The sequence below is a fragment of the Peromyscus eremicus genome, chromosome 20 (assembly GCF_949786415.1).
Source record: "Peromyscus eremicus chromosome 20, PerEre_H2_v1, whole genome shotgun sequence".
Taxonomy (NCBI): Eukaryota; Metazoa; Chordata; class Mammalia; order Rodentia; family Cricetidae; genus Peromyscus; species Peromyscus eremicus.
In genome coordinates, this window is record NC_081436.1 from 12,497,252 (window position 1) to 12,521,875 (window position 24,624).

Sequence of the window (24,624 nt, forward strand, 5' to 3'; positions counted from 1 at the left end):
GCCTTTGTCATGGCATCTTCATCTTTATCCCGTGTGGTTTTAGACTTTTTGATTCTCATTGGTTCCTCTCCCCACTTCCTCCTGAAGCTGTCTTTTTTCTTCACCCAGTGAGTCTCACTTTCTGCTTTCTTGTTATAGATCTTAAGATCTTCTTCCACCTCAGAATCCTCAATTTTATGTTCCATATAGACCTATATAAATACATTCATAAATAAAGTTAGGACCATGGGCTATTTTTATGGTTTCTAATCATAGCTTCTTGTAATGAACTTTTTGTTATACTATCTCTTGGCCTTTTCTTAAAAAAAAAAAAGATTTGTTTTATTTTTATCTATGTATATGCATATGTCTCAATGGTGTGTGTGTGTGTGTGTGTCTGTCTGTCTGTCTGTCTCTGTCTGTCTCTCTCTGTGTATGCACACAGGTTTGCAAAGGCAGAAGAGGAAGTTAGATCCCCTGTAGGTGTAGTTATATGCAGTTAGGAGCTGCCTACTTAGGGTTCTGGGAATCAAACTCTAGTGCCCTGCAAGAGCAGCAAGTGTTCTTACAGCAGAGCCATCTCCCAGACCCTCTTTGTCATCTCACAGTAAAGTATCCTGCAGCTAAACAGTGTTAGATCTAGAAGGAAGTATGGCAATTGCCATCTCCCTCCACAAGCGAGGATACTGGTGCTCTACAGTGAGAGATCTGGAGCCCAAGCTTCTTAATGAGCGCTTCATTGCTCCTTCCCTGGTTCCTAACCAGCTACTTGGTGACTATTATAGCCCATTAAAGCAAACCTTGTTGGGGACCCTAGCAAAGGCGAACAATACCATAAGGAAAGAAACATCACTGCATAAGTAAGTCTAATGTGTAATTACTTCAGCATTATTTTTCCTATTTTTGTTTTCCATTTTAAAGAGAAGGAGCTAAAAGTCACATCTGGACTTAATGGTTGAGTTTATCCTTAGTAAACAGATGAACTTGTTCATCACTAGGGCTGAGTTTGACCTCATAAAATAGGGAGGTGGCACTAATCCCTTTAAAATCTGTTACTTTCTCTGTCTTTATCATTTCCTATTTCTCATGTGTGGTTGTCTTTTCTTTGTTAAACTGCTTCTGTTTCTCCATGGCAAGCAGGAATCTGTACCTAGTAAGCACTGGTACATATGCCCAGGATGTTATGTCTATAGAGTAAATAGAATGTACCTAAAGCCTAGTTTGTTCTGTTATGAACATATTACCATACTTACTTTCCTTCTTTGAGAACACGTCTTGAAATTGCAAACAGAATACAGAACAGAGAATTACTAGACTCCAGAGGAGGTGGGATGGGTACGTGCTGTGATCTTCTAGGTGAAGAATAACCCATATAATTTCACTGGTTTTTGTTTTGGAAAGAAAATACAATATTGGAACTTGTACTTGTATCTATGTTTAATTTATTTTTTATAACTCTTGATTCTGATATGTCTTAGTATAATGACCAAACAGTAAAGTTGTATATGTATACGTATCATTAGCAAATGATTATATATATGTACGTATAGTAGAAATAAACTGATAAGATACCATCAATCATAGTTAAATGTGTTCAGAAACCTCTGGTGAGAAGTTGGAAAGGATGAGTCAAGGGCATCAGAGCATCAGGGTTAAATGTTTCTGTAATATTTCATTTTTATGGTAATCATTGGAAATAAAGAGTAAAGTAACAACTGAGTAGTTGCGTTGATTTGATTGTCTATTTCTTATAGTTAATGAAAAGCATCTACCCAATAAGGATTTGATTTTAAGAGGAACTTTATACTCTTGTTCATTATTTTGGGGATTGTTAAGTAAACCATTGGGGTTGTTAGGCAAGCCATTTTATATACTGAAGTTGATTCAGTATAGGTTGATTTACTTAAATGTGTTGGCCAAGAATTTAAGTCATTATTTTTTTGAGAATTGCTTTTGCCTATTATTTCTTCTCTGATTGTTCTTCACAGAATAAGACCACAGCTTGCCAAAGAAAAGATTGAAGGATGCCATATTTGTACATCAGTCACACCAGGAGAGCCTCAGGTCTTTCTAGGGAAGGACAAGGCATTTACCTTTGATTATGTGTTTGACATCGACTCTCAGCAGGAGCAGATCTACACTCAGTGCATTGAAAAACTAATTGAAGGCTGTTTTGAAGGATACAATGCTACAGTTTTTGCATATGGACAAGTAAATAGCTTATTATTTTCATGGGAATTGTAATTCAGTCACATTTCCATTTTTATGTCTTATAGCCTTGTTAATATGAACAGCCATCCCCCTCGCCTCTTGTTCTTTTGTTCAGACCGGAGCAGGGAAGACATACACAATGGGAACAGGATTTGACGTCAACATCATGGAGGAAGAGCAGGGAATCATTTCTCGTGCAGTTAAACACCTTTTCAAGAGTATCGAAGAAAAAAAAACCACAGCGATTAAAAATGGGGTTCCTCCTCCTGAATTTAAAGTGAATGCCCAATTCTTAGAGGTAGTAGATTTATTATCAGTTCTCTTTGAATTTCATCCATAACACCAGATCTGTACAATTTTATACTGCTGGCCTTTAGTAGAGTGTTTTCATATAGCACTCAGTCAATGTTGTTTGAGTAAATTAGCGGTAGTTAATAGATATTAAATATACTTTACTCTTGGGTGTAATAATGTTGACATTTATATTATAAACAATTTACAGTATCTATAGTTTAAAAGTACAGTTAATATTGTCTATTTCAGAACCTTTCCTTACCAAGTGATAAAGTGACCATAAAAAAAACTATTGTGGGTAATTTGGATGGGCTTATAAAGTGCTGGGAATTTAGAAATTATTATCAAAAGGGAGAGGACAAGTTGAGAAACAGCTCCAGAGGCCGACGGTGTCTCTGAGTGTCCAAAGGTTATCAGGTTAGGCCTAGTCTTGTCGAGAGTGATGTCAGTAGAAGAAAATGTAGGCTTTTGAGAAATATTCTAGTTAGGTGGACTGCAGCCTCATATTTCTGAATTGTGCTTTTAACATATGTTAAAAAAGATCCTTTAAAAACTAAAGATAGCGAAGATGGATGTCTCGATGTGTAAGGGTGCTTGATGCTAGGCTTAATGACCTGAGTTCCATCCCTGGGAACCACCTGTGGAGGGAAGGAACCAACTTTCCACACGTGTAAGTTGGCGTGCATGTCCCCACACATGCACATAAATAAATACATATAGTAAAAAATGAAATAGAATTAAGCAACTAAAGATAGAATTATCAGCCTGTTTGCCAGCTGGAATCAACCAGCATATTGACAATTACCAAGTTATGGAATCAGCTTGGATGCCTATTAACAGATATATGCATGAAGAAAATGTGATGCAGACACACATGCACACTCATATATACACAGTGGAGTATTATTCAGCTATAAGAATGAAATTATGTAATTTGTGAGAAAATGGAACTGGAAATTATCATGTAAGTGGAGTGAGCCAGACTCACAGAGATAAATCTCAGACTTTCTTTTATGTTTGTTTAAGAAATAGAAAGGAAGGGAAGACATTGAAATAGAAGTGAGGAAGAGGGGAAGGTGCTAAAGAGGGAAAAGCCAGTGAATATGTGCCTGAGGTAGACTGTATGCATATGTGGAATGTCACAATACAACCTACTGTTTGTACACTAATGAAAAAGAAAACAATTAGTAAGTGAAGACACTGAAAGGAAGAGGTATAAGGCAAAAGAAATACATTTTTAAGCTGCAATTGTAAAAATGTTAAAATTCTTAAAATCTCTGACCTTCGGCTGAGTGTGCTGGCACATTTCTTTAATCCCAGCATCTGAAAGGCTGAAGCAAGACTTCTGTGAGTTCAAGGACAGCCTGGTCTACTTAGTGAGTCCTAGGCTAACCAGGGCTACCCAGTGAGACACTCCAACCCCCAAGGACAATCTGATCTACATAGAAGGTTCCAGACCAGTCAGGACTACCCAGTGAGACCCTCCCCCCTGACCTCCTCCCCCCAAATAGAAAGTATCTCTGCCCTAACCTTCGCCTTTGCCTGCGTCTGGTACATACTGGTCTAGGCTTGCTTATTTTTCTTGGCTTATATCTTGCAAAGTGGTCATAGGTCAACTTAGCTTGTGCCCAGCCTGTTTGTTATGATTAAGTCACTTATTATTTTTATAGCTAAATCTGACATTCACTTCATATTCATAATTTATGATAATATAGTAATTTATAGCTATGTTTTATTTTGAAGAAATAGGTGTCATTTTTGAGGACTGTCAGCATTTAATATGGAAGGTACTATGTGAAGCATGTTGAGGCTCACAGAACCACTTCTACAAAATTCACCTTTTGATGTGTCTTTTTCATAGCTCTATAATGAAGAGGTCCTTGACTTGTTTGATACCACTCGGGATATTGATGCAAAAAATAAAAAATCAAATATAAGAATTCATGAAGATTCAACTGGAGGAATTTATACTGTGGGAGTCACAACGCGCACTGTGAATACAGAACCAGAGGTGACTGTGTCCTTAAAAATATAGATCGCGTAGGTGGCTTTGAGAACCATCCTTACTGATAGAACACTTAAGGTCAATGGTCAACACACAAAATGACTTTATTTAAGTACAACAGAGTTAAAAATCTTGTCTACTTTCTTTGTTTTTTTTTTCTTTTCTTTTTCCCAAAAAGAGCATTATTATAAAAATGTGAGAGGTCTAGCAAGATGGTTGTATAAGTAAAGTTACCTGGTGTCCAGTCTTCCACCCTCAGAACTCACATAGTGGAAGGAAAACCAGCTCCCAAACTCTTAAATGTTTTCCAATCCTACACACGTACCATGGCGCATGCGCACACACTAAAATAAATTAATGCCAAAAAACAGATTTAATGTGGTGCTTATGCTAATTCCTTAGCATAATATTTACCACATCATCAAAAGACCCCAATGCAGTGTATGTATAGTATTGTTTCACAAGTAAAGAAGGCTAAATAGTTAGTGCTGAAGTATGAGACAACCATCCATTTGTCCTGTTTGCTTGTGACATTTAGGATTGTATTTTGGCTTCTAGAGGGAAACGTTTAAGAAAAAAGAAAATCTAAAAAAAAAAGAAAAAATTAAACAAGATAAAGAAGAGCCTAACTAATTCAGATTATTGTGGAGTTTGTACCAAAGCATTGTACTGTAACAGTTTGGAATGGAAGCTGCAAAGGTCAGCCCATGGCAGACAATGGGACTTAGTGTTTGCTCCTAGTTAAAGAGAGAATGCACCATTATACTGAGAAGTTCAGCTCAAATGTGCCTGTAACAAAACGATAAGATGGGAAGTCTTCCTCGACCGCCCTTACTGCAGTGGGTTTCAGCTCAGACAGCAGACGGGGTGGTGCCTGTTTAAACGTTGTGAAGTCAAGCCTTTCTTCCCCTTTGCAGATGATGCAGTGTTTGAAGCTGGGTGCTCTGTCCCGCACCACGGCTAGTACCCAGATGAACGTCCAGAGCTCTCGTTCACATGCCATTTTTACCATTCATGTGTGTCAAACCAGAGTGTGTCCCCAAACAGATGCTGTGAGTTCAATTTCCTTGTTTCCTAAACTTTTAGCCTTTGTCCTTAAATTACACAGATCTCAGGAGAGGTGTTGGATCTAAACTTACTTTAATTTTTTTCCTTTTCTTAATTTCCTTTTCTCATTTATTTAACCGAAGCTGGTCAGTTGCGTAAGACTTTGGGAAACAGACAGACTGACTGAATGTCTGTTTGTTGCGACCAGGTGGAGATGTTGTCCTCGGGACCCTTTGCTGTGAGGACTGTTTCTACATTTCCCTTTGTCACGAGAGCCTGAGTTAGGGCAGCTGGGTTCTGCCTACGAAACCTCTTTCTGATGTTGTCATTTGTGTTTGTATGGCCAAGTGACTGTTCTCTAGCTGTATAAAGGAGTGAGATGTGGGCAAGGTTACAGGGTGTTGGATGTCCACTAATAAGGCCTTTTCAATTATCTTTCATAATCACAGGAGAATGCAACCGATAACAAGATGATTTCTGAATCGTCGCAGATGAATGAATTTGAAACTCTGACTGCCAAGTTTCATTTTGTTGATCTGGCCGGATCAGAAAGATTGAAAAGAACCGGGGCTACCGGCGAGAGGGCGAAAGAGGGTATTTCCATCAACTGTGGGCTGGTAAGGCTAAACTTCATGCAGAGACGTGTGGTCCTTCCGCTGTCCTTTCTCTGCTTGGTTTGGTTTGTTTATGTCTTGGCGACTGGTGCTCAGTGTGGAGTCCAGGCTCACCTCACAGTGATTCTCCTGACATACTGGAGTTACAGCAGATGTTGTCAGGCCTAGCTTTCTTTTCTCTGCTGTAATTCATGATATATCTCATGGAAGCCCTTCATCACTCAAGTTGAAGAATGAAGGAAATGGTAATTCATGGAGCCTCTAACCACATTGTATATTCCCCCCCACACCCCCACATGGCAGGCTCTCTTACTATGTTAATTTGGCTTGCTCAACTTTTATAGTATGTCCAAAAGGTTATTGGTGGGGAAAATATTTTTAAACTTCTTTCCACATTTGAAAACATACATTCAAAACAAGCACTTAAAATTAGGTATTTCATTGGACAAGACTTAAAGGTAGCCTCTGCTGACATTTTGTGACAGTCATTTTATTGAATCCAATTCAAAAAAGCTTTTTAGCAATGATAGTTTTCTTTTAAGTAGCTTGTATTAGGAATTAACTTTAATACTATGCCACCTACTGGTAATTTGACAGGAAAACACCTATGTTTGAGTTAGCATAAGGCTTCCTTATGTGCAAGGAAAATATTTCAGAACAAGCTTTTGCATACCAAAACTTTCCTTCTTGTCCTCATCATAAAATTGGAAATTTGTTCCCGTGTAAGTAGTAGCACTGCTAAACCCCTGTGATGAGGTTACGTAACACATACATAACTAAGCTTCTGTGTATTTAAAAAATACAAATGTGAATTAAATCCAAATACAGGGTCTTTTGTTGTTGTTGTTCTTTGTTGATTTTGTTTTTGGAGACAGGGTTTCTCTGTGTAGCCCTGGCTGCCCTGGGAACAAACACAGGTTTTTAATTTTGCCGTGTTTCCATTTTATTTCCTATAGGCTGTCCGTATTATTTAAAAGTGCTCTAATTAATAAACATCTGCCTTTCCTCTCTCGTTTTCTCTGTTAGTTGGCTCTTGGGAATGTCATCAGTGCTTTGGGTGACAAGAGCAAGAGGGCCACCCATGTCCCCTACAGAGATTCCAAGCTGACGAGACTCCTGCAGGATTCCCTTGGGGGTAACAGGTATGCATGCATGATTATTCTGAGCTTTGATTCTTCATTATTTTTAGGTATACCTGTAAGATTATATATATGAGCTGCTTTTATTTTAAAGCAAATTAAAAGGATGAAAAACTGGTAATTTTATTAGGTATCTAAAAATGTATAAATAATTATTTTAAGCAGTACTTATATTCTTCGGGGTAGTGCTAGTATTTTTGTCTTATTGATAATGAGTTGAAGTACAGGGGTGTTAAATACTTTTTTCAAACTCACATATCTTTTTAAGGAAATCTGTAACACATGCTCTTTCTGCAACAGTGTAGCTTCTGCTTAGCATATGGGAGATGCGTAAAAGAATTTTGTTGATCTGCTCTCTGGGGTTCTCCCATTGTGCTGTAAGCCTGTATTTAAGACCTCCTCCCTCCTTCAATAAATGGCATTCGGAAAAAAAAAAGAATTTTGTTGAAAAATAAAACATTCTAAGTCAGTACAAAGTAGCTTAAATATTATTGACAGTTTCTACAAAGTCTAAAATCAGAACTTGTTTTGTATGTGGGAAAAGTTTTCAAAAAATGTCATTGAGTGGACGAGGGTGTTTGCTGACTGACTGCTGAGTTCTGTGGTCTTTCCCTATGAACCTTTGAACTGTAGGGCTTCATAGCTAAGCATACATTTCCTCTGCTCTGCAATCCCCTCTTTCTACTCCACTGACTGTATAAACGGAAACTTTTTTTTTTTTTTTTTTTGGCATTTAAATTCAATCCATAGCATAATCACAAGCATGCTCAGCAATTTTCCTTTATCATGGTTCTAATGGTCTAAAAATCATGTCAACTCAAAGATAGATGCTGTACAATGAATGATCTGGAAATTAAATCTCTTTGGACAGCTATTTTTGAAGGAATTTTGAATGATTTTTGAATTTAGGTTTAAAATCAGTTTGGCTTAGAAATAAAATGTTGTTAAATTCAGCAGTGTTTTAAAATATTTCTTCCTTTTATGTAATATTGGCATGGTCCTATTTCTCTTTAAGTATATCCTCTGTATGGATACAATATGGCTTCTGTAGTTGGATATTTCTTAACTTGTTTTTACTATTTTCTGTCTGAATTTCTGAATCAATCTAGATTTCATAATGAAGGAAGAATTTTTTTCAGCCAAATGAACATTTTTTAATTGTACTTTCTTACTTGCTTTCTTTATTCTTTTCTTCTCTCTCTCTCTCTCTCTCTCTCTCTCTCTCTCTCTCTCTCTCTCTCTCTCTCTCTCTCCGATATATCTGTATAGCCCTGACTGTCCTGGATCTCACTCTGTAGACTAGGCTGGCCTTGAACTCACAGAGATCCACTGACCCCTGCCTCTAGAGAGCTGGGATTAAAGGTGTGTGATACCACACCCAGCCCTGTATTTCTTTAACTATGAAACAAAGCAGAACAGAAGCATGTCTGCCCCTTACACATTTACGTGCTTTGTATAATTTGGCCCTTTGAAAGGTTGCCTGTTCTGCAAGCATGCTGAGCTGTTCTTACTTTGGGGCTTGCCTGCCTACTGAGGTTCAGGTAGTGGTTCCTCACCTGTTTCCTGATGACAGCTAACTGTAGCTTAAGTTTTCCTGCCTGGCCCACAGTCAGGACAAATCTCTATCACTTGCCAGTCCCACAGCCTCTCAGACCCAACCAAGTAAACACAGAGACCTATATTGCTTACAAACTGTATGGCCGTGGCAGGCTTCTTGCTAACTGTTCTTACAGCTTAAATTAATCCATTTCCATTAATCTATACCTTGCCACATGGCTTGTGGCTTATCAGCATCTTCACATGCTGTTTGTCATCGTGGCGGCTGGCAGTGTCTCTCTCTCTCAGCCTTCCACTTCCCAGCTTTATTCTCCTCCTTGTCCCGCCTACACTTCCTGCCTAGCCAATGGCCAATCAGTGTTTTATTTATTGACTAATTAGCAACACATTTGCCATACAGAACATCCCACAGCAGCTAACCCTTAGAAGAGATGACCCTTTCTGATTCCAACCTTACTGTGCCTCAATTTCTGTCTAAACTTTCACTATTGAGCGCCTAGTTCAAAAGCATTGTACTTTGTTTAAATCTTGGGATGTGAAATAACTACCCCCCCCCCCCCCCCGTAGCGAAATCAAATTTAAAACTTTAAGTTTAAGTTTCACATATTTATGTACATAATTTAGAGTTACAGTTTTCAACCAGCTTTTATATGTTTATAATGTTTAACTATGATACTGAATAACATAACTTAAAATACTCATACCAAAAGTTCTGGGAAATGATGGAGAATATAAGACATGAATAAAAACAATTACATTTCTAAAATATATTGTTATGTTATGCTATACTGTACACCTGGAAGAAATAGATTACCATATTAGCAACAGTTTCTTCTAAGTTAATGATATTTTCTTGAAAATGGAATTGTAAAAGGTAAATGTTTCGATGTTTTCTTGGAGTATTTAGTAAACTGACTCTTGAGACATACCCTTTTTAGTTTTGTTTAATATGTGTTGTTTTCCTTCCTCTGTGGATTATAGCCAGCTCCTCTCGTTCCTGACTTTCGTAGTTCTTTTTTTGTTTTTTTTTTCGAGACAGGGTTTCTCTGTGTAGCTTTGCGCCTTTCCTGGAACTCGCTTTGGAGACCAGGCTGGCCTCGAACTCACAGAGATCCGCCTGGCTCTGCCTCCCGAGTGCTGGGATTAAAGGCGTGCACCACCACCGCCCGGCGACTTTCATAGTTCTTAAGAAGCCCCAGATCTCAGTGCTTTTCAAAATGTTGGTGAAAGACAAGCCACCCACCTTCCAGTTTGTAGTTGACTCATACTGGCCATGAGTGTCCTTGGTTTGTCCCACCTGTGACTCTACATGTGAGTCTGGACTGGTCTATACTGTTGTCAGTGAGATGAGTTCACTGGTTACAGGAAGTTCAGACACCACAAAGGGTTCGACGTGCTCACTTTCAGTCCCTGTTCTCACCATGGATTGTAGCTTGAGTTTTCCTGCCTGGCCCACGGTCAGGGCAAATCTCTCTCACCTGCCAGTCCCACAGCCGCTCAGACCCGACCAAGTAAACACAGAGACTTATATTGGTTACAAACTGTATGGCTGTGGCAGGCTTCTTGCTAACTATTTTTACAGCTTAAATTAATCCATTTCCATTCATCTATACCTTGCCACATGGCTCGTGGCTTACCGGCATCCTTACATGCTGTTTGTCATCATGGTGGCTGGCAGTGTCTCTCTCTGACTCAGCCTTCCATTTCCCAGCTTTATTCTCCTCCTTGTCCCGCCTACACTTCCTGCCTAGCCAATGGCCAATCAGTGTTTTATTTATTGACTAATTAGCAACACATTTGACATACAGAACATCCCACAGCAATGGATTGTAATAGTACTTGGCAGAACGGTCCTGGGCTGGAGGCCACGCTTCACACTGTCCTGTTCGCTAGTCAGCATTCCATGAAGTTCTTACTGTTAGTTGATTCCTGTATCTTCATTATCAGGACATAGGTAGAGACATACGAATGATCTCAACTTAATGATCTCTCCAGAACATTATTAGTACAACATGTTTATTTATGTATATATTTAAATAATACAACAGAATTATAAATGACTAAAAAACAACCAAATACTGTATTACATATTTGGATGGACATTGATGAATAAAACTTGGTGGGCCTTCTCCTTCGGGCCTTTAGGGTCTGGAGTATGTAAAACTTTTGTGTAGTAATAATAACAACAACAACAGTAATGTACTAAATTAATTAATTAAGGAAATGTGCAAATGGTGCAGGAGGCAGAGAAAAAGTACAGCTACATGGAGGGTTAGATGATAGAACGCTGAAAAACAGTAAGAGCAAAGATAGGCTGGAATAAGTAAGAGTTGGTTGAAGAGCCCTGGAGAGTAGCCCATCCCTTTAATGCAGTGGCTCTCAACCTTCCTAATGCTGCGACCCTTTAACACAGTTCCTCATGTGGTGGTGACCTCCGACCATACAATTATTGCCGTGGCTACTTTATAACCATAATTTTGTTGCTGTTGTGAATTGTAATGTAAATATCTGTGTTTTCTGATGGTCTTCAGTGACCCCTGTGAAAAGATTGTTTGACTCCCAGAGGGGTCATGACCCACAGGTTGAGAACTACTGCCTTAAAGTTTAATCCAAGCACTCTGGAGGCAGGAGCAGGTAGGTCTCTGTGAGTTCAAAGCCAGCTACACAGCTGAGTTCCAGGTCATCCAGGGACATACAGTGAGACCCCTAGGAGGGAAAAAAAAAATTAGTAGAAGGAGAAGAGATACAGAATAAGACTTTTTAATTTACTGTACTTTTGAGACACGGTCTCACCGTGTGGCGTAGGGTATTTTGAATTTATAATCTGCATCAGCTTCCTCAACAACTGGTAGTATCCTTCTAAAAGGGGCCACTATGAACTTGTTGAGATTACTAGAGGAAGGAAGCAGTTAAGGAGACTACTGATTAGGATTCATTGTCGTTAATTTTCTACCACGGTAGGTAAATTGGGTGTTTAAATGCAGGTTGAGTATGTTAAATATGTTCACATGTTCGTGAGCCTGGGTGTGTCCATGTAGAAGCCAGAGGTTGATGTGGGTGTTTTTCTCAGTGGCTTGCCACCTTAGTTTTTGAGATAGGTTCTCTCGCTGAATTTGGAGCTTACTGATTAGCTAGATGGGCTGGCCAGCAAGGCCTCGGATCCTCTCTTTCTGTCTCCCAAGGTCTGAGATTGCAGGCTCACGTAAGTGACTGCTGGGGGTCCAGATTTGGTTCTGCATGCTTGTGCGGCCAGCACTTTACAGACTGAGTCATTTCAGTTTAAGCAATGATAGATGGCAATGGTATCAGTGCTCAGAAACAGCGACATTAAGACACAAATCAATACACTCATATCGTGCTGCCTCAGGTTTCCAGCATGTTTCTCTATAAATAATTGCATCTGATGAGAATACAGTGAGCTGTGAGGCATCTGCAGAAGAGAGAAGTTTGCACAGTTCTAAAGATGTCAGTCTGTGTTTGCTCCTTGTGATGAGGGAGAACGTTATGGCAGTGGGAGCCTGTGGCTGACCAGGAGGTAGAGAAAGAATACCAGTATTCTGCTGTTCTTACATCATGTTAAATTGGATTGCAAGTGTCTGGGAGAGCCTTCATGTGATTTACTGACAAACATAATAGCTGGGGCACATATGCATTTGACTATTCAATTTTGATGAGTCAGTTTATCATGACTGTAAGCAGTATTTTCCAGTGTGATCTGGTCAGGAACCCCAAAACCTAGATTATTCAACCACAAATGAGGTTTTATACTGTATGCTTCTGTTGTTTGAATATGATTATCTGTTGTTTGAATATGATTACATTTCGTAGATAATTCAAAGCGGAATCAAATCAAAACATCAGTGAAAAGGAAGAAGTTTTTAAGCAATTTAAAACATTTTAAATTTAGTTTCTATATGTATGTGTGAGTGCCTGCATGTATGCCTGTATACCACATGCATGCAGCACCCCTGGAGGCCAGAAGACAGTGTTGGATACTGTGGGACTGGAATTACAGAGGATTGTGTGCTCTGGGTTCTGGGAATCGAATCCAGATCCTCTGCAAGAGCAGCCAGTATTCATAGTTGTTAAGACATCCCTCCAACTCTGGAAGAATTTTTTAAAATGCTAAAATAATGAAATGGCATTATTTTTGTTTTCAATATGCCATATTTGTAGTTAAAATAGTTTTAAAATTATTGTATACATTGCCTCAAAAAGTTTACATAGAAGTGAGAGACAAATGTATATACTCATACATTCTCAAGGGATTATACATCAGAAAACATAATATATATCCTTTCTCCCCTGTGTTACCTAAGTAAACAAAATCCTTTTGTTAAGGCAGTCTTAAAGCATGGGGACTTTTAAACTTGACTTTATTTTTAAGTTAGTGGCATCAATCTTTTCTTCAAGGGAAGATGCTATTTGAAAGGCAGGACCTATCTTCCTTCCTTCCTTCCTTCCTTCCTTCCTTCCTTCCTTCCTTCCTTCCTTCCTTCCTTTCTTTGTTTTGTGTGTATCGCCATCACAGTTTTCCTTCCCTCCACTCCTCCCAGCCCTACCTCCCCTCTTCCCCCAGATCCACTGCTCCTCTGTTTCTTTCAGAAAAGAACAGGCTTCCCAGGGATATCCACTAAACATGGCGTAACAAGATACAATAAGACTAGGCACAAGCCCTCATATCAAAGCTGAGTGAGGCAACTCAGTAGGAGGAAAAGGGTCCCAAGGGCAGACAGAAGAGTCAAAGACATCTACTCCCACTGTTAAGAGTTCTACAAGAATACCAACCTACATCACCATAATGTATATGCAGGGTACCTAGAGTAGACCCATGCGGTCTCTATGATTATTGCTTCAGTCTCTGTCAGGCCCTATGAGCTCTACTTAGTTGATGTTGTGAGCTGTGTTCTTTGGTGTCCTCCACCTCTCTGCTCCTACAATTCTTCCTCCCCCTCTTCTGCAAGGTTCCTCATCTCTGAGGGGAGGGAACCAATGAAGATCTCCCATTTGGGCGTTCTCTCCACTTACTGTTTGGCTGTGGGTCTCTAAACGGCAGGACTTTGAAAATAAGTATTTCAGTATTTGCTTTTATTTTTACAACCAATTACTATTTGTAACTTTTCAGCCAAACAATCATGATAGCGTGTGTCAGCCCTTCAGACAGAGATTTTATGGAGACACTAAACACTCTGAAATATGCCAACCGAGCGAGAAATATCAAGAACAAGGTGATGGTCAATCAAGACAGAGCGAGTCAGCAAATCAATGCCCTCCGAAGTGAGATCACACGACTTCAGATGGAGCTCATGGAGTACAAAACAGTAAGCCAACAGGAGTGACTGGCCGTTCTCTGACACACTGAAGGCCAGTGTCATACAAATGCAATCATGTCTTTTTGGCGGGGTTGAATAGATTTGTCTTTGGAGTAGTCTTTGGGAAGTTGGATTTTCTAGAATTCTTCAAAAGACTTCTTACCCAATCTGTAATTCAGCTGACTAATGCACCCTGAAAGACTGTCGTTGGAGGAAATTGATTTTTTTGCCTTGGGGCTGGGAAGATAAAAAGGCTGTTGGTTGTAGAACTGTGTGATCTTGGGGTGTCTTTAATGAAAATGCTTGTGTACTTAAAGCCTTAACCAATGAGGGAATATTTCTTCTCAAGGGCAAAAGAATCATTGACGAGGAGGGTGTGGAGAGCATCAATGACATGTTTCACGAGAACGCTATGCTGCAGACTGAAAATAACAACCTGCGTGTAAGAATAAAAGCCATGCAAGAGACTGTGGATGCGCTGAGGGCCAGAATCACACAGCTTGTCAGTGATCAGGCCAATCAGGTTCTTGCCAGAGCAGGTATGTGTCTAGGGTGCGGTGGGTGAGAGATTAACTTCTGAAAGGCATCATTCTTTGTGTTGATTATTTACTCAAAATAGGTGAAGTTGAAATGTTACATTTTTATATACAACCTGTAATTTCAAGTTAAATACCTAATTAAAAAAATAAGATATTCCTATGTAAAAAAAAAAATGTGCCCTGTGCAATGTTTTATTTTATGATCTGTTTATGTCATTCAGAGCAGGCAATTTGTTGTAGGAATTGTGTTTTATTTTGGTACTAAGTTTCAAACCTGGGGCCTTATGCATGTCAGGCAAGTACTAGTCCATTGTGCTGTACTCCCAATACTGAAGTCTTCATTTTAAAATAAAATTTTCATTTCATATTTCATCTTGCAGGTGAAGGGAATGAAGAGATTAGTAATATGATTCATAGTTACATCAAAGAAATTGAAGATCTCAGGTATAGTTTTCTAGAACATGTAACGCATGTCAGTTTGTGCAGTGTTTGTAATATTTCTGTCTGCTGGGATGATTGTTCTGGAACTGTTCATGTTGCTGTTTCAGTCCTGCGGTTGTGTTGACTATACGGAACTAGATACTTGGCTTTCTCATCATGTCATATTCCAAGCCAGTTTTTCCCCTTCTTCCTTCCCATGCTACTTTTCCATATCATCCTGTTACTGGTGCTGCTCAGACTTTATGGGACATCACCAAACCCAAATATAGGACAGGCATACCTGATGTTGGTGAAGCTACCCTTACTGCCTTTCAGACCTGTGGCTCTTTCCCTGTCTCTTGGAAATACATCAAAGTCTATGAATAATCTTTAACTTTCTGTATTTTCTGTTCCTTCTTGTTCCCTTTTACCTCTTTAGCTATTATGTGACTCACCAAGTCCCTGCTTTCTCTGGTACATTTCCTTTACATTTTTTTAGACATGCTGCAGATGCTCACATTTGAGCATGGATATCATGGATTGGAGGCAGGCTTGACATTTATGGAAGCCACAGTCTTTAGTAGAACATTGTAACTAGACATGTGCAGTAAATAGAAATGTCAGAATTTAATAAAATAAAAAAGTCCATCCATGGTGAATAGATGTGGAGAAGTCTATGGAGAAAAGATTTGGGGGAATAGGGATGTGAAACAGGACAGGGACATTAAGCACTTCTGGAAGAATTTTAGTTTTCAGAATTTGCCCTGATGCTTAGTTATTTTCTCATGGAGTAAAACCTTAGTCAGCTCCATGGGGAAGTGTCTGCAGATAATAACCAAGTGGGAGGAGGTCCCACTTCATAACTACTCTCACATTTCCCTGTCTTGAATTTGCGTTATTTGTCCCCTTTCATCCCTGGGCTATTCTAGTCATTCTCAGTGACAAGCACTCTCTCCACTTCCTGCCTCCACAAAGTTTTCTTGCTCTCTTAAATGGTTCAAAAATTGAAGATAAATCAGATAGTCTAATGTTAAAATGGCAATAAAGTTATTTACATGATTGTGACTTTCGTGTGTGTGTGTGTGTGTGTGTGTGTGTGTGTGTGTGAAGTTTCATGCCTTACTGTTGGACAGAGGCCTTTTGGGTTTGTGTCCTGGTTCTGCACAGGATTCAGCCTAAACTGTCAGTTTCTACCCTGACTAGGAGAGCTGTCCCTGAGCTGTCTAGAATTTATCAGACCAATCTCTCCTCACTTTGTAGAATTCCCCCCCCCCTTTTTTTTTGCCATGCCCTGAGAAACAGCTGCTCTCTCAGTCTCTGAAGGTCCTCTTTCATTTGTAGTCAGCTGCTCTTCCTCTCCTTCACTCCCTGGGTTCTGGCCATGATTCCTGCTGATTGTGTTCTGGTTTTTATACTCTTGTTTCCTCTCCTCCACCCTGTTATTCTAAAGCTGCATGTAAACCTTGATTTCACCATCGGCCCAATGGTAGGACAGCATCGTTATTTCCTAGGAGATCGCCAGTATGATTTCCACTCCGAGTGACTAAACGCAGCACCCAGTACCTTCATGTTCACAGTGTTGAGTCTTTTCCTTGAAGCATTTACCAGTGCTTCATGATGACTCAGGGGCCAAGGGCAGTCAGTTGTCAAATCCCTTCCTTGAATGGGTTAATCCTTTGTTTTATAGTCCTGACTTGGATATCACTTTGGTGGCTCTTTAATTAGATGTGTCCCAGCTTTAAGGAGTAGTCTCCTAGAGTCCCAGGTTTATAATGTACCATGTGACAATAATTGACATATTAGGTAGCCATAAGTGAACTCTGAATTCAAATTGGATTACCTGGATTGATGTTTAATCTCCTTTTTATTAATAAGGTGCTACCTGACACCTTTATATTTCCTGACACCTGTATATTCCCTGACACCTCTACATTATGTTCCCTGATACCTGTATATTACCTGACCCCACTACATTACCTGATATCTCTACATTTAACATTACCTGACACCTCTATATTCCTTGAAACCTGTACATTCCCTGACACCTGTGCATTACATTCCCTGACACCTGTACATTACATCCTCTAACACCTGTACATTCCCTGACACCTGTGCATTACATTCCCTGACACCTCTACATTACATCCTCTAACACCTGTATATTCCCTGACACCTCTACATTACATTATCTGACATTGTACATTACCTGGCACTTCTATATTACATTCCCTGACACCTCTACATTACATCCTCTAACACCTGTATATTCCCTGACACCTCTACATTACATTATCTGACATTGTACATTACCTGGCACTTCTATATTACATTCCCTGACACCTCTACATTACATCCTCTAACACCTGTACATTCCCTGACACCTGTATATTCCCTGACACCTATACATTACATTACATCTGACACTGTACATTACCTAGCACCTCTATATTACATCCACTGACACCTGTACATTCCCTGACATCTCTACATTACTTGATATCTCTACATCACCTGACACCTGTGTATTCCCTGACACCTCCACATTACATTATCTGACACTGTACATTACCTGACTCTTCTAAATTACCTGACATCTCTGAGTTTTAATGTGCTAGTCTATAAGAAGAAATACTTAAGTCTCACAAAGTTATTATGGACTTGAGTAAAACAATAGAGTCTGAATGTTCTGAAGCCAAAAGGAGCTGTACAGGTCCAGTGTGTCACTTAGCCCATTTTTTCAAGTTCTATTTTTACCTACTAATCTCCTTTAATCCATATTTCTGTCAGAATTTACTCTTGTGAAGATTTATTCCCAATCCCTTAAACTAAGTGAAATTTATCTGAATTTTATCACAACTTGGATATTTATTTTAAATCTTATTATTCAGATTATTAAATCATAAGAGTGACCTTTTAATAGACTGAAGCAATCATCATTTAATTTGGTGATATTGAAACTTTTGTAGGAGGAGGACAATATAAAAAAGAGAACACTGACATCACTAAATTTCTACTCTTTCCAGAGCTGAGAACTGAAGTTAGCATTTTGCTTTATCTCTTCAGTTATTTTCAGTGGTATTCATATTCATATATTCATTCATAACAGTGTATCTGTCATCTTATCTGTTCTTTGCAGTACGACAGTGCATCATGAACATAGTTTTCAGGATTCTGTAGCACTACCTGTGTTTATAATTAATTATTTTACTACTGTTGGGTAATGATATTATTTCTAATTTTCATAAGAATTTTTATTGTGTTTAATTATAGTTGCAGTGCGGCAAGTTTTAAATTTAAATTTACATAATTGATTCTCCTAGGAACCCTAGAGAAAATAACCTGTTCTAATCCTTGTTTTACACAGGGAACAGTAGGGGCTTTTAGTGATGGATGGCCCAGATCCAGTGTCAGATGAACTCTATGCCATGACTCTGCTCTTTCCCTGAGATGGCTAATACCTTCTCTCCTGTCACACTGCCATTTAGTCAGTAAAACTCGAGCAACAGCACGTGTGTTTATGTGTTGGGGGACAGGGAGGGGAAAGAGAGGGATAAAGACACATTCTCTCTCTAGCCTATAAAAAAACTGGCCTTTGTTCATGTGGCTGGAGTTAATGGAAATGAGCCCGCCAGGTTTCAGGCCCTACTAAATGCAAGCCTTGGAAATAAAACAACAAACCAGTTGCTGTTTGTTCCATAATAGTCTGAAATACATATTATTGGTAGGTGGTTTATTATACTTTCATATACTTTCGGCTTTCATTTTGGTACTGTCCAGGCTTTGTGCTGCATTGAAAATATAGAAAAGCATGACATATTAGCTAAGGGGAATATGTTTCATATGTGTGCACGGCGGTAATGGTTACACAGCTGTGTCCTGGAGCTCAAGGCTGCAGGATATATACCTGGAGATGCCAGCATAAGAGTTTTTAAAAATGTTTTACTGTAATAAAAATTGTTCCTACTTAAAGATATTTTTATTCACTAGGGCAAAACTATTAGAAAGTGAAGCAGTGAATGAGAACCTTCGAAAAACCTTGACCAGAGCCACAGCAAGATCACCGTATTTCAGTGGGTCGTCAGCTTTCTCTCCCACCATACTGTCTTCAGACAAAGAAACTATTGAAATTATAGATCTAGCCAAGAAAGATTTGGAGAAGCTAAAAAGGAAAGAGAAGAAGAAGAAGAAAAGGTAGTATTATAAAATCAAATATTTTTTCCAGGACATTTAATTTGTAATTGCTGTATGTGTGCACCGTCTCATGAGTCTATGAATACATAAAAATTATTTAAATTAGCTTACGATTACAGTTATATGCTTTCTAATGGTTTATCTCTACTTATATATAAGAAAATTAAGTTTAGCGATAAGCACGTAGTAACGAATGGTGCTTAGACTATGACAAGGCTTGTTTACTATTAGAAACTATTAGACTGTTGTTTAAAGTCGCTGCTTTTGCATTCCATCCATCCTGCTTTTCTGTGAAGCTTCTGTGTCCCATTGTAACAGTGTGTTGTCCACTCTTTTCATTTCCTAATAGAATTGCGTAGTCTCATAGGCGTTCTAATTCTGTTAACTGATTAGTTTAACTAAAGGCTGACTAATCCGTCCAAATGTCATTTGGTCTCTAAATATTTCCTTCAGGGTTTCTAATTTGATTATATGAATGTTCTCCATGGTATTTCAGGTTTTCTGAATCTCTCGGGGAAGTATTTAGCTTTCTACCACTGCAGTAGGCTTCCCGTGCCGTGATATCTCCCGTTTGCCCAAGTCAGTGGGAAAAGAAAAGGGAAAAATTGAAAATTTGACCATTTGTAATGTGTGAGTGGTTAAGTCCTCAAATTACTTATGTATTTACCTATTGATTCTATAGTACAGTCCAATTATTTACCACGAATATATTGAACATGCCACTGGAACTCACTTTAAACGTTTTTGGCTACATATTCAAAGGGAGGCCAAGCAATCTTCTCTTCCGTAGTCTTGTTATAAGGAGGCTCAGGAACATCATTGCCTTTTTACAGGCTGTTTCCTTCAGTTTACTTAGAAAAGTGTTTAGAAAACAAGGCATTTGTTTTTTCCTTGAACAGTCAGTTGTTGAACGTTATTAGAAACTTCAATCTGTTAGGTTAACCCTGCCTTGTATCTTCATGGTAGAAAGACAAATAATTAAAGCAGGAAGTTGCACATGTGGCTAGGAGGCAATGGTTTCTTGAGCGCGTGATGTTTTCGTAGGTGCTTTTCATGGATGATGGCAGCAACAGTAGGACATAGATCGTGACTAGGTCTCTCGTGGTGTACAGCTGCACTCCAGTAAGGACCACATGACTATGGGAGTTAATGTTCACGTTGTGCTTGAATGAACATGAGATGCTTTCCCATGGTTTATCATTGACTTGCGAAATTCACTTCTGTAGATAGTGTGACTTGTTTTTAAGGGCCGAGGTAGTTTGTGTTCATGAGTAAGTAAGTGTAAGTAGGAGTGCAGTTTTCAAGGCCATGGGCTGAGTCTATACTTTCCTTTTAAATTTAATTTAGATGTTGCTTTAATTACTTATTGAATATGAGTAATAAAAGATTAAAAAGGGATCCTAATAAAGTCATTTTGATATTTTTTATTGTGGTTATAGGTACTTAATAGCTCTGGTTCAGTTTATTGTTGTGAAAATGCATTCTAATAAGCACTGGGCTGACAGTACTAATGGAAAATACTTGGTTTATATTTGTGCTGGTTTCTTTAATCCAGAAGCCTTGTCTAGTGTAAGGGAAACAGAAAAGAGACAAAGCAGAGGTGATTTAAGGTTGCTTTTCTGTGAAAGACTCAGGCAGTCAGGTGAAGACAATAGTACATTCTCATAATAATGACTTCCCAAACTGCTAGACTAAACGTAAGGATGCCCAGTGAAGAGAGAAGTTACTTCCTAATACGTGGAGCTGTAGGTAGAGGTAAAATATTGGTGAGCAAAGTCAAGCAGCTAGGTAAGTGAAAGGTTGACATGAGAAAACCAATTAGCATTCCTAAAACCAACACTCACAGAGTGCTTGGAAAGCGCTTTTTTGAACATATTTCACATACAGTGTCCCTTTGTCAAACCCACACATGATTTTTGTGCCTAAAGAGTTTATTTTGTGTACTAGTCCCATAGAAAGGTCTCCAGAGCCAGTTTGTGACCTCACATAACTGCATAGGCAATTCATAGAATTTAATGATATTTGTCTTGTTCTGTAGACAAGTGTTCTATATTCAAAAGCTGAAAACCTGGGCTGGAGCTGGCTCAGGGAGAAACACACAAGAAAAAAACAAACAAACCCAAAACGCTTTCTGACAAGCCTAAAGTCCTGAGTGCGGTCCCTGGAACCCTCAGTGGAGGGAGGAAACTACCTCCGGAAAGCAGCCTCCGACTTACTCAGGCACACCCTGCTCACACAGCTACACACATGCACACACACGCACACATACACACACATATCCCGTTCACACAGCTACACACACACACACACACACACACACACATACACACACATCCCGTTCACACAGCTACACACACACACACACACACACACACACATGCACACACATATCCCGTTCACACAGCTACACACACACACACACACACACTCACATACACACATACGCACACACATACACCCCACTCACACAGCTATACACGTGTGCACACACGTGCGCACACACTCATGCATGCATACACACACATACACACCTCACTCACACAGCTACACCACACACATATACACACATGCATACACAAACACATGTATACACATATGAACACACACATGCTCACACACACACACACACACACACAGATGTCACATTAAAAAAAAGGAAACCTAAACAAAAAGCACTTCACTAGTCACATTTAGGTCTAAGTAACTTTTAGATCTATGCAGTATAAATTCTTGTTTTAAAAATATAAATAAGCTCCCGTCTTAGGCAAAGGCCTGAAGCAAAGCAAACACAAACCAATAGGGTTTCAGCAATAATAACATTAATAATAATAGTAATAATGATAATAGAAAATTTGGAACCTTAACCAGGAAGCCATATACTTTAAGCACTGTAGTTCATTATCATCAGTGCGAGCCTAGATTGCACTGGGGGGGGGGGGTGTGTATGTGCACTGTTTTGTGTATAGAGATAAGGAAAATTGACCACTCACACATTTAGTCTGGTGCCTTTGGATATCCAGCTTTAAATGAACTACGGTACAACACTGTCGTCTTCCCGACTGTGCTGCACTTGGACGTAGTGGTGTTGGTTTGAGACTCTGGAAACATGGGTCTTTCTGTGTAGACTCTCCCCTTTCCTAGTCACTGTGCTCCACTGTCTGATCCCCGGTGAATATCTCTCTGCAGAATTGTTTCTCAGATTGCTAGTCTGATATTAGAAAAGCAGTGTGTAAATTGGTTGTAAGAGACAACCACTGCCCAAGAAATAAAAATTACTTGAAACCATACATCATAAGTTTAAAAGAGATAATTCTCTTCATGATTGTAAATATTAATGATTCCAAGAGGATTTTGTGGGGTTCTAGACAGTGTGCTGGGTGCAGTTTGCAATTTGCCTAATCAGAGCCTAGCCCATCTATATTGTCCACGTGACAAATATTCATATATAGTACGTTCCATTGAGTAAAGGTCCCTAATTTTGTATGTTGGATATTCTTTAAGTTATATTTTGAAACCTATATCTATCAATTTATAGTTTTTTTGATATTCTGATTAAAGAACGGTGTTACTAATGGAAAGTACTAAAATTCCCATTTTATTTCCACCTTTGCCTTAGTGATATGCCCTTTTAGTAGCAAATTTTTGATCCCAACCTTGTTAAAATTTTATCAATTAACAAGATTGTATTTTTTTCACTGATCGTATAACAGCCACATTCATTTGTCTGTAATACCATCTCATATACTTCTGACATGCGTTTTTTAAATTTAGAGTTAGTGATGATTATATATATCATAACACAAATGAAGTCAAGTTCTTAAAGTAGTACCTTGTATGTCGTATTAGTATTATCATTTATGGTATAAAGGCATTACTCAGTGAAGGTCTTTCGATGATACCATAAAAAAATCTTTTGAAAGATTGGAAAGGAAGAGGATGTTGTTGAAAGTAGCCTTTCCTTATGGGGAAGAATTTTAAAAATTGATCTATTTCTGGCTAACAATAGCCATGACATCCAGTCAGGACTTACCATCTCATGTAAACTGAGACTGCACTTTACTGTAAAGATTGCACTTTACTGTAAAACGGTTCCCACCGATTACCTGTATTTTCTTCTTAGATGTCATACTCTTGATTTTCTAGTTCGTCGTCATAGAACATGTATTGCCTTTTTACTGCGTGTTGTCTTTTAATGATATCTTTGCGGTTTGTTTCAACATCTTCAAGCTCATGTGCCATTTTACCTTCTTACCACTCTGCTCTCGCTGTCTGGCTTGCCCTCATTGGCTTGGCCTTCCCATACTGTGCCTCGTGATTTGAAGGCTACAGAAACTTGAGGAAAGCAATCGAGAAGAGAGAAGGTTGGAATATTTCCCAGGTTTTTTTTGTTTTGTTTTGTTCTGTTTTCTAAATTCAAATGTCATTTAAATACGTTATTTCCTTTTGCAAGAAAATGTGCCATAGAATTGTAGACTGCTTCAGGCTCGATTAGCTGTGGTCCTCCTTAAAGTCATGATATTTTATAAAAAAAAAAAAATAGCAGAGAAAAAGTAAAAGTATTTAAGAGTAATGAACTCTGTGGTTACTTGAATTAAAATGCAACCAATTTCATTAACTTTCAAATAAATTGCCGGAAGTATGATGATTACTTAACCCTTTTCAGTAAAATTAGACAAACCTTCACCATCAGATTTATAAACAAATATCAGCATTTCTGTATCTAGGGGAGGCTTGTGAGCAGAGTGGGAGTTAGTAACTGGGCAGTGATTGACATTTTGTCGTAGCAAACGCTAACTCGTGGGCAGACGCCTCTCTTCCTTATTTGCTGGAATCTTTGTAGGAAACATTAAAATGGTAGAAGGGCAAAAGGAACTGCGACTGTCCTACAGGTCAGATTGACAAGGAATCCTGAAATTTAAACTAGAGAAATGTTGTTTTAACTTTCCACATGTATTTCAAGCGAATATTAAAATGTGGACAGGTCCCTTTCTTCCCGTTGCAAACTAGAAGTGAGTAGGTGACCTCCATTTCGTGGAGCCTTACCTGAATATGAGTATTTATTTAGATAAGTAAATGTTTGCTTGGTATTAGAGCCTTTCTTCCTCGAGTTTTCTAAAACAAGCCACCAAATCATGTAGCCCAGTTGACGAGGTAGTTTCAGATGAAGTGCAGTTATCCGCGAAGCTCTGCCTTAGAGTCACAGATCATCTCTTACTGAAAGTTAAGCTTGACAACCTGTACACAACATGTAAATGACTAGTTTACCTTAGATCTATTAAATCATAAATTAGTTTATAATATATTCACCTTAGTGGT

General features: G+C 38.8%; 1 protein-coding gene across 1 annotated transcript in view; it reads left to right on the forward strand.

Annotated features, from left to right (window-relative positions):
• Kif21a (kinesin family member 21A) overlaps nucleotides 1-24,624 on the forward strand; it is a 127,617-nt gene that overhangs the window by 59,625 nt on the left and 43,368 nt on the right. The window contains exons 2-11 of the mRNA XM_059246935.1: nucleotides 1,968-2,190; nucleotides 2,306-2,488; nucleotides 4,346-4,495; nucleotides 5,407-5,541; nucleotides 5,986-6,153; nucleotides 7,177-7,292; nucleotides 13,972-14,167; nucleotides 14,508-14,697; nucleotides 15,078-15,141; nucleotides 19,105-19,308. Coding sequence (XP_059102918.1) covers nucleotides 1,968-2,190; nucleotides 2,306-2,488; nucleotides 4,346-4,495; nucleotides 5,407-5,541; nucleotides 5,986-6,153; nucleotides 7,177-7,292; nucleotides 13,972-14,167; nucleotides 14,508-14,697; nucleotides 15,078-15,141; nucleotides 19,105-19,308 — 1,629 coding nt within the window. The remainder of the gene's footprint in view (nucleotides 1-1,967; nucleotides 2,191-2,305; nucleotides 2,489-4,345; nucleotides 4,496-5,406; nucleotides 5,542-5,985; nucleotides 6,154-7,176; nucleotides 7,293-13,971; nucleotides 14,168-14,507; nucleotides 14,698-15,077; nucleotides 15,142-19,104; nucleotides 19,309-24,624) is intronic.